The 12,595-nt window shown below is 63.4% G+C and overlaps 1 protein-coding gene across 1 annotated transcript; it reads right to left on the reverse strand.

The window, feature by feature from the left end:
• Nucleotides 1-451: 451 nt before the first annotated feature.
• On the reverse strand, nucleotides 452-5,834 carry XPNPEP2 (X-prolyl aminopeptidase 2). The gene is made up of 20 exons (XM_027734306.2): nucleotides 5,766-5,834; nucleotides 5,563-5,673; nucleotides 5,420-5,483; nucleotides 5,133-5,237; nucleotides 4,906-4,992; nucleotides 4,652-4,798; nucleotides 4,448-4,549; nucleotides 4,256-4,337; nucleotides 3,694-3,889; nucleotides 3,454-3,543; nucleotides 3,242-3,351; nucleotides 3,078-3,155; nucleotides 2,920-2,991; nucleotides 2,755-2,815; nucleotides 2,520-2,589; nucleotides 2,291-2,395; nucleotides 1,537-1,596; nucleotides 1,287-1,363; nucleotides 1,076-1,174; nucleotides 452-770 (listed from the first exon to the last, which is right to left on the reverse strand). Exons 2-20 carry the CDS (start codon nucleotides 5,614-5,616, stop codon nucleotides 564-566), a joined length of 1,866 nt encoding a protein of 621 aa, XP_027590107.2. The 5' UTR covers nucleotides 5,617-5,673; nucleotides 5,766-5,834; the 3' UTR covers nucleotides 452-563.
• Between the last annotated feature and the right edge of the window lie 6,761 nt (nucleotides 5,835-12,595).

Genomic DNA, 12,595 nt, shown 5'->3' on the forward strand with positions numbered 1-12,595 from the left:
AGGGTGACAGTCCCCAACCCCTCTGCCGTGCCCTCCCCTGTGCCTGCTCATCCTGCTGGCACATGATGGTCAAGCCCTCTGTGTGACACTTGGTGTCTGGCATGACCCCCGTGTCTCCTGCATCTGTAAGTCCTCCCGGCTTAGCATCACACCCAGATGGGACACGCTCTTGGTCACCCCACTGCTGGCACCTGCGGAGATGTCCCAGGTCGGGCTGACTGCCCTGCACCCTCTCACTCCAGTTCCTCCATCTTTTCCCCAGAATTACAATCTGCCCAAATCCATCTCCCCGCTGTTGGCATCGGCTTGGCTGCCCCAGGGTAGGGCAGGTGGCACAAGCAGGGTCACAGGAGTGTGGCTGGGGGGCCATGTGGGGCAGTGCCCCAGCCCCACACCTGCTGGTGAGGCACAGGCAGCACACCCGGCACAGCAGGGCACAGCCCCCGCCCGCGTTGCTCATGTTTAATCACAAAGGAGCAAATAGAACAACAAAAAAAAAGGAAGTGAGCACAGGGGAAGAACCAGCTGCGGCAGGAGGGGGTGGCGGGGCCATGGATGCAGGGTCAGGCCTGCAGCCCACTGAGCAGCACCGAGAGCAGCGAGGTGAGGGCCAGCATGGCCGTGGTGGCGGTGGTGGTGACGGCGCTGCCCACCGGGAAGGGCTCGGTGCTCTCCTGTAGCCATTTGTACTCCTCCTGCAGCTGCTGCCGCTGCAGCTCTGGCCCCACACGCTCACGGATCTTCTTGTAGTAGGAGTTTAGGTACTGGATCTGCAGCCAGGCACGGCAGGGGACTGGAGGGGGGCTGCCCTGGATGCTGCCACCCCTTAGCCCCTTTAGCCCTCCCCCTCCAGCTGCCCCACAGCCCAATCACCAGCCCCACCTGCAGATCCTGTTGCCCCTCTCCATCCACACATCCATCCTTGCTCCATCCTCATTTACCTGCTCCAACCACATGCCATGGTCCTGGCTTCCTGTCGCATCCACTTCTCAGCCCCTGTTGCTCTCCCCAAACCCCAGCCCGATGTGTTGACCTCACATCCCTGCTCTGCCCTCCCCCCCGAGCACCCCCATACCTGCTCCGAGGACAGGAGGCTGAGGTCGATGAGGTTGCGGTCGTAGGGCACCAGGGACACCACCTCGAAGGTCAGGAAAGGCTTCTCCTCGCTCTGGTACTGCCGCAGAGACATGCTGTTGGGTGCCCCCAGCCCTGCTGGGGGGGGCCCCCTGACTTGATGCGGCTCCCCATGCTGTGCCACCCCTGTCACCCCGGCCCCACTGCCCTACCTTTGTCTGTGCCTCCACCACGAGGGCGATGTCCTCAATGCGGATCCCAAACTCACCATCCCGGTAGTATCCAGGCTCTGGGGGCCAGGAGGGCACTTGATGAGCCCCCAGCCCCAATGGCTCCCCAAACCCACCCTAGCAGGGCCAAATCTGACCCCTGAGTGGGGCCAAGTGCTGACACCCCCTCTCTGGTCCTGGGGCTGGAGTTGTCCCGGACGGCTGAGGCACCATCCGGGCTGGTGGGACATACCGATGGAGGTGAACATGCCGGCCGCCAGTGGCACGTTGTTGGACTGGAAGCCCACAGGCCCTGCAGGGACATGGGGTGGGTAAGAATTCCAGGGACAGTGTGTGCTGCAGGGACACTCCAGCAAGGACCAAGGTGCCACACCAGGGAGAACCACGGGGCCAACACAAGGACCATGGACGACCCCAGCAAGGACCACATAGTCACCAAGGCAAGGACCACTGGATCATCCCAGTACGGACCACTGGATCATCCCTGCAAGGATCATGGGACCAACCTGGCAGAGACTGTGGGGACATCCCAACAAGGACCATGGAGCCATCTCGGCAAGGACTACGGGGTCATCCTGACAAGGACCACTGATTGGATAATCACAGCAAGGACTGTGGCAAGGACCATGGGGCCACCCTGGTAAGGACCATGGAACTACCAAGGCAAGGACCATGGGGCCATCCCAACAAGGAGCATGGGGCGACCAAGGCAAGAATCATTGGACCATCCCAGTAAGCTGGATGGGAGTCATGCTGGATGGGAATCACACTGGCAAGGATCATGGAGTCACCCTGGCAAGGATCATGGAGTCACCCTGGAAAGCATCATGGAGTCACCCTGGAAAGCACCCCAACACACTGCAGGTAGAGGATACCCCCAGCGAGAGGCTCCACTGGGCAATGAGTACCCCCCAATGAGCTCCTGTCCTCGTCCCTGTCCCCACAGCTCAGCCCACATGCCCAGCGCCAGTGCTGGTGCCACCTACACTCATGGACTGAGAGGAAGTTGCCGATGCCGTGGCCGGTCCCGTGGCCGTAGTTGAGTCCAATGTCCCAGAGTGCCCGGCGTGCGAAGGACTCCACCGTTCTCCCTGGGGAACAAAGAGGTGGGTGGGATGAAGGCCAACGAGCTGATGGGGCCCCCCTGCTCTCCTGCTTCCTGTGCCAGGGTTCCTGGGCAGGGCTGGGCTACACAATGCCAGGTTTGGCACCCACCTGCTGTGTTGGATGGGAAGACGAGGCGAGAGAGGTCGATGTTGCCCATCAGCACACGGGTGTAGGCTTCCTGTGGGGGCACGGGTGGGTGAGCACGGTGGTGCCCGGACACCCACCCTGGCACATCCAGCCCTGGCTGCGACCGTGGTGCAGAGTGCCACAGGGAGTCCTGGGCAGTGCAGGGGGGTCCTGGGCAGCCAAAGGGGGTGTTGGCTGACACAGGAGAGGTTGGTACCTTCTGGAGTGGGGTGGGCTGACCCCAATGCACTGTCCGAGTGATGTCTGTTGTCCCGTCCCTGCAAAGGAGGGACGTGAATGGGGGCGATGCAGCCACAGCATTGGTTTTGGGGGCCCCTAGATGTGGGGCTGTGAGGGGCGGTCTCTGCTAAAAGCTACTCACAGATATTGCCCTCCAGTGTCAAAGAGGTACATCTCATCTGCAGACAGTGTCCGGCTGCTCCCGTTGGAGGGGCTGCAAGGGAAGGGGGTCAGAGCCCTCTCCCAGCTGCCCACTGCCCATCACCCACCGCCCTCTGCCCACTGCTGCCCTGGCCATACCTGTAGTGGGCCAGCGCCGCGTTGAGCCCGCTGGCCGAGATGGACTGGAAGCTGGGCCCGTGGCTGTGCTGCTGGGCCCTGGAAGGCAGCAGGGAGGGAGGGAGGTGCTGGAGGTCCTCAGCTGCCCTTCACTGGGCAGGGGGTGCCGCGGGGGCAGCACTGACCTGCGGAGGGCATCGATGTGCTGAGCCCCTGAAAACTCATCCACCTGCCCCTGCGGGACCTTCTTCTCCAGCCACAGCAGGTACTGGATGACGGCCACAGCGTCCCGGACCTGGGGGTGCCCCGGCGGCACCGGGGAGAGGGCATCAGCACCCGGCGTCCCGCAGTGTCCCCGTAGTGTGCAGGGGGCTGCGGGAGCGGGGACAGCCCTTACATGGGCGGCTCGCAGCAGCTCCTGCTCCTGGGCGTTTTTCACAGCCTTGGCCGTCATGACAGGCGAGTAGCTCTCCTCCAGCAGCTTTTCCTGCGAGGGCAGGCAGGAGGTGGCATGGCCACCTGTCCCCTCAGGCCCCAGGGGCGGCCACAGCGTGGTGGCACGGGGCCGTCCCCAAGCCTGCGGGACCCGCGTGCCCCACGGCCAGGCTCAGTGCCGCGGTGTCGCTTCTGTACCCACCTGGGGGATGATGCCGTAGAGGCCGTAGGTGGTGTACTCGGTGCCCAGCCACACGGTGACGTTACCGAGGGTATAGTTGCGCAGGTGGGCGCTCACCTGCCCGTACTCCTGCAGCTCCACGCACAGCGGCCCCGGGCAGCCGGAGCTCAGGGACTCCCGCGCTGCCACCGACAGCCGTGACCCCTCCACGAACAGGCTGGGGAGGGAGCGGGATGGGGTGGGCACAGACGTGGGGCGGGCACAGACGTGGGGGGTCACCTGCTGCCCTTGGTCCCCCCGAGCCCAGCCATGCCAGCGGAGAGGAAAGGGCTGGGGGGCTCAGAAGTGATGCTGGGCTGGGAATGGGAGGAGCCCTCCGTCAGGCTGTGCGGGAAGGGAGGGTGCGGTGCCCCAGGGTGGGCTGGGAGAGGGGGCATGGATTGGAAGAGATGTGGGGCTGGGGCCTGAGGCAGCGGGGCTGAGAGGAGGATCAGATGAGGGCCAGCTCAGGAAGGGAAGGGTGGAAGGGTAGTGGATGATGAGCCCCCTCCATGCCCCGTGCCCACAGGGAAATGCCGGCCACCTTATGCTAGTGTTGGTCAGGAGGGTGTAGGAGTAGAAGACGGGGTTGTAGGGGATGTCATCTCCACGGAGGTTGAAGAGCCCTGTCAGGAACGAGACCTCTGCACCTGCGACTGCCACTACCTTCCCAGCTCCAGGGCTCGGAGCCCAGGGCACCTGCCATGGCATCCTCCACAGCGCCGCGGGTACTCACAGGCTGTCTCCTCCAGCCCTGACAGCAGCACGGCCGTCGGGCGCCGCACGTGCTGCTCCATCTGCTGCCGGATCCCGGCAACCTTCTCCTGCCAGCTGCTCCCTGGGAGTGGGGCAAGTGATTGGCTCGGTGCAGGGACCACCACGGACGGCCCTGGGCTGGGGGTGCTGCGGGTGAGCAGCTGTAGGGAGGCCAGAGTCGTACCTGTGAATGCTGCCGGGAGGCTGTAAATCTTGCTGGAGGAGGGAGAGGGTCTCTGGTCACCCCACGCCTGATCCACGAGGTTGGTCTCGAGGGGGAGCAGGGTCCGGCCGGAGCCATACAGAGCCTGGCTGTAGCTGTTCCAGGTGGCTGGGGGGGGGGAAAGAAGCAGCCCACACGTGGGGGAACCTGGTAAATCCACACCCTGGGGCTGCCCTCCCGTGGGCAGGGTGACCCCCAGTGTCAGCCAGCCCTACCGACAGAGAAGAGGAAGGGGTCCAAGCTGATGTTCCCCCCTACAGGAACCGCCTCCATGATCCACATGGCAATGGACTCAATCCAGGCTGCAGGAGAGAGCTGGGTGGCACTGCGAGGACACACCGTGTCCCAGCCCATGCTGAGCCCAGAGGAGGCTGTGGCAGGGGCTGGGGGGGATCCTGGGAGCGGGGGGACTCAGCAGCCCCCCATCCTGCCCCCCACTGACTCGTCCTCTGCAGCTCCCAGTTGCAGTCCAGCTCACGCTCTGCCTGGGTCCAGTAGCGGCTGTCGGTCCACAGGGCAGCCTTGTCCTGTGTCACCACGCTGGTGCCTGCGACAGGAGCGGGGGCTCAGGAATCACCTCTCCCTCCCTCTCTGCAGCTGGCAGGGACCCCTGGGGGCCCTCAGAGAGTGGGACCATGCCCTGCCCATGGATCCCCAGGGATGAGGACTAGCAGGAAGGCAGGTGCCAGCCTCCCAAGCAGGGAACCCAGGGTTGTGGGGTGCCCTCACCTGCGGAGCCGGTAAAGCCTGTGAGCCAGCCCAGCCGGGCATCCCGCTTGGAGATGTACTCACTCTGGAGTGGGGATGGAGCTGTGAGAGGTGGCTGTGGATGCCAGCAGGGTCCCCGGGGGCACTGGGAGCTCCTGCCTTACCATGTGGGCATCCGTGGAGGGCACGATGTAGGCATGGACGCCGTGGGCCCGCATGGTGTCCCGCAGTGCCGCCAGCTGCGCCGTCGTGTTGGTGGCCGTCGGTGGCAGGTACTGGTGGCACAGGGGGACATGTGCTGGGACTGGGGGGGGACAGTATGCAGGGGGGTCTCAGGAACAGGGAAGGGCAGCAAGGCAAGGCTCACCGGTGGGTCCGTGGAGCAATCCCGGATGTCATTCCTGGTGGAAGGAGCCTGTGGCACCCGCCCTGCGGCACAGCCTGTGGGTGCAGCAATAACTGGGAACCTGAGGCTGCAGCCTGGGGTCCTGCTGGCCCCTTGCTCCAGCCCAGAACCACACCAGGCAGCTGTGACCCTCATCCCCAGCTCCGAACACCAGCTAGACCAGCTTTGGGGCTTTTTGCAGAAACCGGTTGTCCTGGGTTTTAGTCCCAGGAATAGTGGGTGGAAACCAGCGCCATTGCCCAGCTAAAGAGGAAGTAAATCTCCCAATGCCCATGGCCCAGTGGGATCATCAGGGGGAACAGCTGGTGCTCACCATGCCCAGGAGCAGGTGAGCCGACCCAGAGCATCCCAGCACTCGGGGTGTTGGAGGAGCTGGCTGACAGCAGGGCCATGCCCAGCCAGACCTGGCCTCTCCCCAGGGCTGCTTGGCACCAGGTGCCACCGCCGGCACCGCCACTCCCTGGACTCTCCATCACCAGCTGGTACTTGGCTCTTCACCTTGGGCTAAGGGCACCCAGCTTGGGTCCATGGGACAATGCAGGGTGGGGTCACCCTCAGCGTGGGGGGGGGCCTTGGGTGCCTGGTCCCTGCACTCTGGAGGGCTGCTCCTTACCCGAGCCCATGGCTGGGGCAGGTGGGCAGGCTGAGCCCCTTGCCACAGCCCCGTTTCTGCCCCAGGGTCGAACCCACCCCTGCTTCACCCAGAGCTGTGCCTGGGACATCCTGCATCCTGTGTGCCTGGTTCCTGGGGGTCCCAGACGTGCTATCCCACCCCAGCACCCAGCTCACCCCTCTGGCATACCGTGGAGCAGGAGTGCCCAGGCTGTGATCCAGTGCAGGGCACACATGGCTGCCCTGGCGGTGCCCAGCAGGACGGGGAACCAGGGGACAATGTGGGTGACAAGTCCCTCCTCCTGTGTCTTTGCCCCGGGGTAGGGGGATGGGGGGTGGGAGGGACGAGGCCCCAGCGGATATGGGGGTTGTCCTTTGCATGGAAAGTGAATCCCGCTGCTAAATAAAAGCAAACAGCAAAATCAGCACAAAGTCCAAAGATCCTGCGGGAGCAGAGGTGGGAGCATGCCAGCTCAGCCTGGCACAGCCTGGCAGCCAGGGAGAAGGCAGGGAAAGGGTTTACTCCCTGGGGAACCCCTGTTTCCTGGAGCCATGGAGAGCTGATGTGGGGTCCCTGGGGCAAGGACCAGCCACCCCCTGAGCCAGTCAGCCCCCTGAGCCATCCCCCCCCCGGCGTGGTGTAGTCCCCACCCCAGCTCTCCAAGGCTGGGGCTGACAGACATGGTGTGTGTGTGGGTAGGTACCCCATCACCATTGCCAACCATTACAGCTGTTGGGGGGACACAGTGCCCGTCCTCCTGGTGAGCAGGGCTGGGAGCTGGCAGGACACCCACCCTGGTCTGTGGCTCCTGCAGCCAGCTGGGTGATGGGAACACACAGTGCTGTATCCCCTAACCATGGCTGGGCCCCTCATTTTTTGGCGTGGCTGTTTTTCTACTGCAGATGGAGTATAGGTGTCAGCAATCCTGCACCAGCACAATTCTTACTCCAGGGAAAAGCTGGATAACACCGAGCAACATGTCAGTGCATATCCTGCTATCACCCCAAACTGCTGCACCCCTCTGGCAAGGTACATGCAGCATCCTGCAGTGGGTGAGAAGGAGCCAATATCCTCAGCAGGAGCCCTGAGCTCCCAGGGATGTGGGACAGGAAGGGGATGGGAGAGGAGCAGGGATGGCATGGCAACAGTCCCCATGGGGTCCAGCTGGATGTGGTTCCCCCACCTGCAGACGATTTGGAGGTGGTGGTGCAGGAAAACCCAGAGTGCTTTAAGGAGAGGACAGGTCTTGCTGGGTCTCCTTGGCATGAGGGAGCTGTCTGGGGGTCAGACAACATCCGATATGGGCACCCATCATCTGACACGGGCACCCATGGGCTTCAGGAGCAGGGACAGACACGCTGCTGCTCTTCTTGCTCTGTCCATTCCTGGTCATGGAGTAACATGGAAACCCACAGGACAGAGAAAGAGTCCAGAAGGAGTGCAAAGGGATGGGGCCCCAGCACGTGTGGTGCCACATCCCATCTTATAGCTTGTGCAGTGACATGGAAAAGGGACTGGACTTGGGAGAGACAGATGTCTGAGCCCCGTTCTGTGGGGGGGGCAGGAACACGCACGAGGCCTTGAAAGGGAGAATGGGGTGATCTCAGTGCTGGTGAGAGCACATAGTCCTGCTGTTGGAGTACCAGGGATGATAAATCCAGAGTGCTCAGTGGGTTGGGTTAGAGACACCGGCACAGGGCACATTGACCATGTACCAGCATGGAGCAGCCCCACGCAGGGAGAGAGGAGGGTGATGGCTGAGCCATGCAGGGGGTCACCAGCACCTGTCCACAGCCCAGGACCAGCGGCCACTGCTGAGGCTTCAGAGGGACCTGTGCTCCATGGGAGGATCCTGCTGGGATGTGCCCTTTGTCCCACCAGGCCCATCAGCTCCACGCCTTGCTCATCTGCCTCGCTAAAACCTCATTATGTTCGTCATAATGAGCCTTGACCCCAAGGCCTGTCACTTTGATTACACAGGTTCTTCCTCCAGTGGCTTTAATGACTCTGGTTGTGGAGAGAAAGTCTGGATGAGGGCAGAGCTGCTCCCACAGATGCTGGAGGTGTCCATCCCTGGTATGGACATGGACCTTCAGGGATGAATGCACGTCCCAGGATAGATCATAGAGTCACAGACTTATTTGGGTTGGAAGGGACACTAGAGTTCCTCTAGTTTTAACTCCCTGCCATGGACAGGGATATCTTCCACTAGACCAGGTTGCTCCAAGTCCCACCCAGCCTGGCATGGGGCAGCCACAGCTGCTCTGGGTAACCTGTGTCAGGGACTCACCACCCTCACAGGGAACAATTTCCTCCCTATATCAAATCCACAACAACCCTCTTTAATTTAAAACTGCCCTGCCTTGTTCTGTCACAATGGGCCCTGCCAAAAAGTTTGTCCCCAGAGACTCACATCCCCGCCCAGGTCAGGGCTTCCTGGAGCACTCCCTATGGGACTGTTGCTCATCACAGCCCATGAAGATCCTTGGGATGTGACCCCCACTTCCTGGGCCAGGGGTCCCTGCACCATCTCACCCCAGCTCTCGCGGGCTCAGCCTCCAGGCCAGACACAGCCAGGTCTGTGTGGGACCGTGAACTCTCCGAGCTGCTGGCCCCTGCCAGTGGCACTTCATGGCCCGTTGGACAGACAGGTGTTTACCCTCCTACTCTGGCAGTGACTGTCCAGCTGTGTCCCCCCATCACCCTTCCAGCTGTGGCACTGCAGGGATTGTCCGGCTGTGTCCCCACGCTGGCTGTGTCCCCACACCACCTGTCCCACTGTGTCACCACACCGTCCGGCTGTGACCGGGTCCGGCTGTCCAGCTGTGGCACTGGGACCCTGCTCACCACGAGGTGGCACCAGGACTGCGCCGTGGAGCCGCACAGCCCCCTGTCCCGTGTCCCGCTGTCCTGTCCTGTCCCCTGTCCCTGCCCAACCCGCAGCTCTGGCACCAGCAAAGCCGGGTGGTCCCACAACCATCCCATCCCTCATGCTGAGCCCTGGCACGCTTATGTCATGAACGCTCTGAGGCTGCCCGTGTCCAGTACCACCCTTTGGTTCCCCCTTCTCAGAGGACCCCAGGAGAGGGTGAAGGGGGGTCCCCAGCAGAGGCAGGACAGGGACAGGAGAGAGGGGAGACAGGGTGACCCCAAAGCTGCTGTGATTGCTATGGCAGTTTCCCAAGGATGTGATGCAGTGCCGTGGGGTCGGTCAGGCAGCACTTTGCTGCCATCCTGCTTGTCAGTGACACATGCTAATGCTGCTCCATCCTCCCTGCCCGGTCCCTGCCCAGGCCCGGGGGGGGGCTGCACCACTTCCCATGCGGCTGCACCCCACTCCCATGGGGTCCTCATGGTGAGGGGGGGTCCCCGTCCTCTTATTCCCAGCATCTGAGCTCCACTTTGCAATGCCATCATCCCTGGTGCCACCCCCAGTGTCATTCCCAATGCCACCATTCCCAAAGCCACACCCAAGAGACGGTGCCAGTTGTCCCGTCCCCGTGGGCACGGTGGCTGCACATCCCTCCTGCTCACCCAGCACGGGGGTGGGGTGTCACCAGCCGTCCCTGGGGACCCCCGGGGCCGCGTGCCGCCCCGGGCCAGCGTCAACAGGACGAAGCTCCTCGGCGCGTCCGGTGGGGCCCGTCCCTCCCGCGGGAGGTTTCCTCGAAGACGAGCCAGAGGAAGGCTTCGGGGGGACATCCTCCCTTTGTGGGCTATTGTTGGCCTTCCGTCACCTGCAGAGGCCGCGGGGTGACTCAGGCCGGGGTGACGCGCCCGGCAAACAGGACGCGGGGCGGGAGGGTGTGCGGGCGCAGGAATGCGGAAGCCGGCGGTGGCACCGGGATGCTGCCAGCATCCCCGAGGATCCCCTGGCAGGCAGGGTCTGCCTAACGGTGCCTGCCCAGGAGGTGGGCTGGGGGGGGTCTCCACTGCACCCCAGAGCCCAGCAACTGGACTGCAGGAATGGGGTTCCAGGTCCTGGCCCCCCTGAGGGAACACCCCACTTTGGGGGTGCACAGTGCGGAGGGGAGCGGTGACCCTACACTGTGCATGCAGCAGGGGCTACAGGAGACCCTGGCAAGGAGGTTTTGTCCAGGGGGTGGGAGGTGCAGCCAATAGGGCTGGAACAAGCACAGGGATGTCCCCCTCTCACAGTACCTACAGATGCATGTGGGGCTGTAACACGGTACCCACACACCCAGTACAGCTTCTCCTCACCCCCCTGCCCCACAGCCCCTCTTACAGCCCCCCCAGCCCATCCTCAAAGCCAAACACACAGTCACCATGTCCAGTCGCTTCTACAGCCCCTCCATACACCCCTCTCTGTCCCCACACCCTGCTGTCAGGGGCTGTCCTGGCGTGCAGTTGTACTTGTCACCCACCTTTTGGAGGGGTGATGACACCCACCTTGTGAGGAACTGACCCTGACCCCCAAAGCCTCTGCATCACCCCTTCCTCAGCTGGGCAGGGAGGGAAAATACAGGGAAAGGGTCGAGATAAGGCCCAGGATGTCACTCACTAGATACTGGCACAGGCAAAACAGACCCTGTTTGGGGAAATTAATTGAATTTCATAAAATCGCAGAATCACAGAATGGTTTGGATTGGAAGGAACCATAAAGATCATCCAGTTCCACCCCCTGCCATGGACAGGGACACCTTCTACTATCTCAGGTTGCTCCAAGTCCTGTCCAACCTGGCCTTGGACACTTCCAGGGATGGGGCAGCCACAGTTTTAAGGGTAACCTGTGCCTCCCCACCCTCACAGGGAAGAATTTCTCCCAAATATCCGATCTAATTCTCCCTTTTTATTTATTTATCACTAATCAAATCAGAGTAGCATAATGAGAAATAAAACCAGACCTTAAACCCCTTCCCCTCACCCTTCCCTTCCTCTCAGGCTCAAAATCACTCCTGATTTCTCCTTCTCCTCCCACCCCGTGGAATAGGGGCTGGGGCAGTTCATCACATGCCGACCCCTCTGTGGACACCACCTGGCTGGGAGGTGCAGAGGGGCAGGGGTGGAGGGAGTCTGTGGGCATGGAGGAGCCAGGACAGCCCCCTTGGGTGACAGGGAAGGGGTGGGTTGGGAGGGGGGCCTGAGCCAGGTGAGGTGGAGAGTCCCAGGATCTGAGGGCCAGGCTGGGAGGGGGGTCCCAGGGCCGGGAAATGAGGGGGCATCCTGGATGGAGGCTGTGCAGGGGTCCTGAGCCAGGCTGGCAGCAGTGTTGGGGTCTGGGGGACAGGCTGGAGGGGATGTCCCAGAGCCAGTCTGGGTGAGGGGTTCTGGGCCATTCAGGGTGCGGGGTCCCAAAGTCAGCCTGGGTAGGGTGACCTGGGGCAGGCTGGATGTGGGGGTCCCAGATCCAGCCTGGATGGGGGGTTCTGGGCTATTCTGGGTGCAGGGGTCCAGATTCAACCTGGGTGGGGGTCCTGGCCCATTCTGGGTTTGGAGGTCCCAGAGTCCACCTGGATGGGGGGTCCTGGGCCAGGCTGGGTGCAGATCCCAGATCAGGACTGAGTGGGGGGTCCTCGGACAAGCTGGGGGGTTCTCAGAGCACTTGGCACGGGATGAGGGGGCTGCGGGTGGGGGATCCCCGAGAGGGTGTGCCGGGGGGGGGATCAGGCCGGGGGGGAACCCCGGGGAGGTTGTCCCGGCGGCAGAGCGGGGCGGGGCGGGGGGCGGACACCCCCCCGGGGGCCCGAGGCCAGATGACGGGCGGCGGCGGGGCCGGGCTGGGCTCTCACCGCCTACAAATGCGGCTCCCCCGGCGGCCGCCCCCGTCGCCCCCCGCCGCCCCCCGCCATGACCGCGCCGCGCCGGCTCCTGGCCCTGCTCCTGCTCCTGCTGCTGGTGTTGGAGCTCGTCCTGGCCGCCCCTGGTGAGAGCGGGACTCCCGCTGGGACCCCCGGGCAGGCAGCGGGGGATGGAGGGAGGGAGGGATGGAGGAGGGAGGGGACCGCGGGGACCGCGCCGGGGTGGCCGCGGGGTGCGGGGGGACGCGGAGGGACCGGCAGCCGGGCCCGTGCCGTCGGGATCCGCTGCCGCCGGGCTGGGGAGGACAAAGCGCTTTTCATGGAGCCGAAAACTCTTTGGTCCCCCGTGCAGAGCGGGAGTGGGAGCGTCCGGAGCCGCGGTACAGTCCCGGGCATCGCCGGGTCCCGCGGCGGCACCC

The sequence above is a fragment of the Pipra filicauda genome, unplaced genomic scaffold (assembly GCF_003945595.2).
Source record: "Pipra filicauda isolate LSUMZ 115617 unplaced genomic scaffold, ASM394559v2 scaffold281_size1565311_pilon, whole genome shotgun sequence".
NCBI classification, from domain to species: domain Eukaryota; kingdom Metazoa; phylum Chordata; class Aves; order Passeriformes; family Pipridae; genus Pipra; species Pipra filicauda.